The sequence below is a fragment of the Martes martes genome, assembly GCF_963455335.1.
Source record: "Martes martes genome assembly, chromosome: 5".
In the NCBI taxonomy this organism is placed as follows: Eukaryota; Metazoa; Chordata; class Mammalia; order Carnivora; family Mustelidae; genus Martes; species Martes martes.
Genome location: NC_137892.1, coordinates 3,033,818 through 3,040,866, shown reverse-complemented (window position 1 = coordinate 3,040,866; position 7,049 = coordinate 3,033,818). Strand labels below are relative to the sequence as shown.

General features: G+C 36.2%; 1 protein-coding gene across 1 annotated transcript; it reads right to left on the bottom strand.

The window, feature by feature from the left end:
• Nucleotides 1-2,063: 2,063 nt before the first annotated feature.
• Nucleotides 2,064-3,008, bottom strand: LOC308343663 (olfactory receptor 2G3-like; the record flags this gene model as incomplete). Its single annotated transcript, XM_080804802.1, has 1 exon — nt 2,064-3,008. One exon carries the CDS (start codon nt 3,006-3,008, stop codon nt 2,064-2,066), a length of 945 nt encoding a protein of 314 aa, XP_080660928.1.
• Between the last annotated feature and the right edge of the window lie 4,041 nt (nt 3,009-7,049).

Here is a 7,049-nt window from a genome sequence, read left to right as displayed (position 1 = left end):
TTGTTGATTTGTTCTATTGTTTTTTTAGTTTCTATTTCATTGATTTCTGCTCTGATCTTTATGATTTCTCTTCTCCTGCTGGGTTTAGGTTTTCTTTGTTGTTCTCTCTCTCCGGCTCCTTTAGATGTAGGGTTAGGTTGTGTATTTGAGACCTTTCTTGTTTCTTGAGAAAGGCTTGTACCGCTATATATTTTCCTCTCAGGACTGCCTTTGTTGTGTCCCACAGATTTTGAACTGTTGTGTTTTCATTATCATTTGTTTCCATGAATTTTTTCAATTCTTCTTTAATTTCCTGGTTGACCCATTCATTTTTTAGAAGGACGCTGTTTAGTCTCCATGTATTTGCGTTCTTTCCAAATTTCCTCTTGTGATTGAGTTCTAGCTTCAGAGCATTGTGGTCTGAAAATATGCAGGGAATGATCTCAATCTTTTGGTACTGATTGAGACCTGATTTATGACCCAGGATGTGGTCTATTCTGGAGAATGTTCCATGTGCACTAGAGAAGAATGTATATTCAGTTGCTTTGGGATGGAATGTTCTGAATATATCTGTGATGTCCATCTGGTCCAGTGTGTCATTTAAGGCCTTTATTTCCTTATTGATCTTTTGCTCAGATGTTCTGTCCATTTCATTGAGGGGAGTGTTAAAGTCCCCTGCTACTATTGTATTACTGTCAATGTATTTCTTTGATTTTGTTATTAATTGTTTTATATAGTTGGCAGCTCCCATGTTAGGGGCATAGATATTTAAGATTGTTAGGTCTTCTTGTTGGACAGACCCTTTGAGTATGATATAGTGTCCTTCCTCATCTCTTCTTATAGTCTTTGGCTTAAAATCTAATTGATCTGATATAAGGATTGCCACCCCAGCTTTCTTCTGATGTCCATTAGCATGATGTGAGTTTAGCAAGGATGTGAGTTTAGGGTCTTCCTACCTTACCATCTTACATCAGGCCTTTTCCCAGTAGGCACTTCTATTTTGCAGTTACAGTGAAAATAAAAATACTATAAAAATAAAAATTACTGGGACACCTGGGTGGCTCAGTGGGTTAAGCCACTGCCTTCAGCTCGGGTCATGATCCCAGGGTCCTGGGATAGAGCCCCACGTTGGGCTTTCTGCTCAGCAGGGTGCCTGCTTTCCTTCCTCTCTCTGCCTGCCTCTCTGCCTACTTGTGATGTCTGTCTGTCAAATAAATAAATAAAATCTTTAAAAAAATAAAATAAATAAAAAAATAAAAATTACTACATGTATTTTAGAATCTGAATATTCACATTTAACTGAGTATTCACTGAATATTCACATTAAACTGAGAAAATATCAATAAAACGAGTGACTGTGAAAACTGCCAATTTTTTTATGTTCTATTTACAAACAATGTCAAGAATAATGTCACCTAGTGATAAGGCACAGCTTCTTATTTCTGAAATGAAATCTAGCCTGGAAATGGGAATAAGGTAGCATCTTTTGGGGTAAAACAAAAAAGAAAAAATAATATGCTTAGTATATTTTGTTTCTCTTAGTCTTTTTTGGTAGTTGTTTATAAATGAAAATATGGAAAAGAACAGTTATTATGATATCCTTGTTTTTAATAAATTGATAGTATGAGAATATGTTTTTCTGACTTGGTAGGTGAAGTACATATATAAAGTGCTTATTTTCCAACATGACGCTTTAATGAAGAGACATTATAAAGTAAATTTAAGGTGTTAAAACACTAAATAATTCATCAACATGAAAACAACAACAAAAAGTAAATTGCAACCCAGACAATTGGTTAATATGTAATTATTTACTTTTATTGACTCCCTTAGAATAAATGTCTGAAATAAAATATAAACTTTGTGTTGAGGGCTACAATCTACACAAAACTCTCTTCCCCATGGCTCAAGCTCTGAATTTAAATAAGCATATATTTTGTTTAGTTACCCATAGAAGAGGAAAATCTCCCTTGTTTAAGTAAATGTAGGTTTAACTGGCTTGAAATTGGGAAATATGGTAATGTGGTTTGGCTAAATAGAAGCTGGGTGACTGACTACATGTCTTGGAAACACTTCCTTGAACCTCATGTTTGTAGGGAGCACATTTTTTTTGACAGAAGTCTTTTCAGAGCTACTTTCATGTCCTTGTTCCTTAAAGTGTAGATAATAGGATTTAACGTTGGGGTCACCATGGTATAGAAGAGGGAGATAAACTTGCCTTGGTCCTGAGTATAGCTGTCACTTGGTTGCAGGTACATGTAGATTATGGTGCCATAGAAAATAATTACCACTGTAAGGTGGGAGGAGCAAGTGCTGAAGGCTTTGTGCCTTGCTTCGAGGGACTTTATCCTCAGCACAGCTTGACTAATGAAGCCATAGGAGATAAGAATGAGTGCTGGGGGGATTAGAAGAAACAGGACACTAACCACAAAAAGCACCAACTCATTGACAGTGGTGTCCACACAAGCCAATTTGAGAAGAGCTGGTACTTCACAAATAAAATGATCAAGTCTATGGTTGCCACAAAGAGGCAATTGTAAGGTAAAAGTAGCATGGATCAGGGAATTAGCCAAACCACTGAGCCAGGAGATGGATGCTAGCTGTTGGCATAGCCGTGGGTTCATAATAGTCACATAGTGAAGGGGCTTGCAAACAGCAATGTAGCGATCCAAAGCCATTACAGCCAGAAGGATACACTCAGTGGAGCCCAGTGCTAGAGAAATATAGAGTTGTACCACACAACCACCATAAGTGATAGTCTTCTCTGGACCTCGCAGGTTAACTAGGGTCTGAGGTGCGAGGCTAGTGGTGAAGCAGAGGTCCAGCAGGGAGAGGTTGCTGAGGAAAAAGTACATAGGGGTGTGAAGAAGGGGATCCAAGTATGAGATAACGATGATGGCAAAGTTCCCCACAAGCGTCAGGAGGTAGAAAAAAAGGACAAATACAAAGAGTGCAGCCTCCAGGTGAGGGTGGTCTGAGAAGCCTAGAAGGATGAAACCCATCAGGAAACTGTCATTGGCCCTTTCCATTTCTACGGAGGGAACTGCTTCTGCTAAGAGGGAAATGAGAACAGGTACATGTGAAACGATTTATCATAGAATCACAATGTACAAGTTGAAGGGGTGAAGGAAACTAACTTGTGCAACTTAATTTTTTACCCTCAATCTGTAGTTGATTCAGAATATCGATCAAGTCCAATGACTCTCCGAAACTTTTGAGTGTTTTCAACTTTGGAGTTGTCTGGATACTAATTGCTAAAACCAATCAAGTGTAAATTTGTACATATATCAAAAAACATGAGATCATTTCTACTGAAATTAACTATCTCTCAAAATAAAGAAGCAAGTGTCATCTCCATGGTTTTTAACTGTCAACAAAAATATGCATGCAAAATACAATATTCAGTTCTTAACATAGGGAGAAATGGGGATGGGAAATCTCTCCTCATCTTTCCTCTTTATAACACATTCTTACACAGTCCTCTGTGTACACTATATCAACAGAGAAAAGTAAGATACTCATGGTTTTAAAACTTTATCTAGGTATTATAAAATAAAGTTGAATAATTAAATATTTAATAATTTTTATTTTAAATTAAATTTTTGGTTTTGTGGCTGCCATCATGTGCCATGCCCAGCTACCAGGTGCACAGCTGTCACTATGCATTCCATGCAGCTGCCACACCATACTCAGCTGGTACATCATTTCCAACCTCCATGCTGCCACCAGGATGTGGTAAGCCATGTGCTCCCAGCCAACATCGCACACCAGACCCAGCTATGGCCAGCCATTCTGACATGCACACCCAGCCTCATATCACCAGCCATCCTAGCAAGGTGTCACTGCAGTGCTTCAGGGGACCTGGGATATGACTAGAGGTCCATCATGAACTGCTGCACTTCCAAGATTCCCAGTGAGCACAACCCTTCAAGCTAGCTTGCCTTTGTCCCACTAACACCACAGAGAGTAAGGATAGCCCACAAATGGCAGAGAGGAAGTGCAGACAATTGCACTGTAAGGGAAAGTGACTCAGACAAAACAGCAGGGGATAAGCAACACACAAAGAAGACTCTCCTGAAATGTCAGGTTCTAGGGAACAGCAGACACTGTGTTGAGGGCACTCCAGGACCTCTTCTGCATAAAGTCACTACTTTCAAGAAGAGAAGACACAGCTGACTTTCTTAACACAGAGAAACAGACACACAGAGACAGAAAAATGAGAAGACACAGGAATTTATCCAAAATGAAAGAACAGAACAAGGCCACAGCCAGTGATCTGAGTGAAACAGATACAGGTAACATATCTGACAGAGAATTTAAAGCAGTGATCATAAAGACACCACTGGACTTGAGAAAAGTGGAAGACATGAGGGAAGCCCTTACCACAGAGATAAGGAATAATGTTGCAGAGATAAAGGTTCAATTAACAAAATGAAAACATACTTGATAGAATGAAGAGTAGGCTGGAAGAAGCAGAGGAATGAGTTAGCAATCTAGAAAACAGAATAATGGAAAGTAATTAAACTGAATAAAAGAGAAGAAAAGAATTATGCAAAATGAGAATAGATTTAGGGAACTCATTGAGTCTATCAAACATAACATTCATACCAAAGGAGTGTCAGGAGAAGAAGAAGAGAGAAAAAGAGCAGAAAATGTATTTGAAGACATAATAGCTGAAAACTTTCCATGTCTGGGGAAGGACACAGATATTGAGATTCAGGGGGAACAGAGAAACCCATCCTATGCAACAAAACCAGAGACACATGAAGATATGTTGTAATTAAATTGGCAAAATACATAAGAAAAATTTAAAGCAGCAGGAAAAAAAGAGTCATTAACTTGCAATGGAAGCCCATTGGCTAGCATGAGATTTTCAACATAAATTTGGCAAGCCAGAAGGGAGTAGTATGCTATATTCAAAGGGCTGGATGGGAAAATCTGTAGCCCAAAACACTCTATCTAGCGAGGTTATCATTTAGAATAGAAGGAAAGATAGTTTTCCAGACAAACAAAAACTAAAGGCGTTTGTGACCACTAAACCAACCTTACGAGAAATATTAAAGTGGATTATTTGAGTGAAAGGGACTGATCAAAAGAGACAATGTAAAAGTAGGAAGAACAAAAGCAGTAAAAATGAATATTTCTGTAAAAAATCAGTGAGCTCACAAAAAATAGAATATGAAATGAATTAACATATACCTAAGATGTATAAAGGAGAGAGGAAAATATGTTCAAATTTAAATGATCATCAACTTAATATAGACTGCTCTATGAAGAAGTTTTACATACAAACCTTATGGTAACCATAAATCAAAAACTACTAATCAATACACAAGGAATAAAGAAAAGTAATTTCAAAAATATCACTAAAAAAAATCAGCAAGCCATGAAAGGACAAGACAACATTGGAAAAGATCTTCAGAATAAACCACAAAGCAAGTAATAAGATGGTAATAAATACATATCTATCAATTAGGTAATAAATACATATCTATCAATTACTTTGAATGTAAATGGAATAAATGTTCCAATCAAAAGACATACCATGACAGAATGGATCAAAAAAAAAAAAAACACAATCTGTATGCTGCCTAACAGTGACCCATTTTAGATCTAAAGACACCTGCAGATTGAAAGTGTGGAGATGGAGAATCATCTATCATTCAAATAGATATCAAGAAAAAAAAAAGCTGGGATAGCAATACTTATATTGGACAAAATAGACTTTAAAACAAAGATGTAATAAGAGACAAAGAAGGACACTATATAATCACAAAGGGGACAATTCAACAAGAAGATATACCAATTACAAATATAGATGCACCCAATATGAAAGCAGCCAAATACATAAAATGTTTAATAACAAACATTAAGGAACTAATTGAAAAATACAATAAACCTACGGGACTTTAACACATTGCTTTAATCAATGGACAAATATCTAAATAGAAAACAAAGAAATAATTGTTTTGAATGAAACACTGGGCCAGATGGATTTAATAGAGATATTCAAAATATCCCATCCTTCAACAGCAGGATACACATATTTTTCAAGTGCACACTGAATATTCTTCAAAATGGATCACATAGTAGCCCACAAAACAAACCTCAGGAAATTCAAGAAAATCAAAGGCATACAATTCATCCTTTATGACCACAATTCTGTAAAACTACAAGTCAAGCACACACACACACACACACACACACACACACACAAACCTGGAAAGAAAACAAACTCATGCAGGTTAAATAACATTCTGCTAACAATGAATGGGTTAACCAGGAAATAAAAGGAGAACCAAACACTGCGTGGGAAAAAATAAATACACAATGACCCAAAACTTTTGGGACGTGACAAAAGTTGTTCTAAGAGGGAAGTTTATAGGAATCAGGCCTACTTCAATAAGCAAGAAAAATTTCTGATGGAAAAACAAACATTACACTAAAGAAATTATAAAAAGAACAACCAAAGCCTGAAACCAGAAGAAGGAGATAAATAAAGATTAGAACAGAAATAAATTTTATAGAAACTAAAAAGGCAAAAAAAAAAATCAATGAAGCCAGAAGGTGATTCTTTGAAAAAAAAATCAATAAAACTGATAAACCTTTAGCCAGACATATTAAGGAAAGAAGGAAGAAAGGAATGAAGGAAGGAAGGAAAAACAAAGAGAGAAAGAGAGAGAAAAAGAATTGAAATAGATAAAATGATAAAGGAGAAAGGAGAAATAACTACTAACACCACAGAAATGCAATTATAAAAAAATACTATGAAAAATTAGATGACAACAAACTGGACAACCTAGAAGATGGACAAATTCTCAGAAACATAAAGCTTGTTAAAACTGAAACAAGAAGAAATAGAAAACTTGAGTACATCAAAAATGGCAAGGAAATTGAATCAGCAATCTAACATCTCCAAACAAACAAAAGCCCAGGGCCAGATGGCTTCATAGGTGAATTCTACCAAACACTTAAAGACTTAATACTTATTCTTCTCAAACCATTCCAAAAAATATAAAAGGAAAAAAAGAGTTTCCAAATACATTCTATGGCACCAGCATTACCCTGAT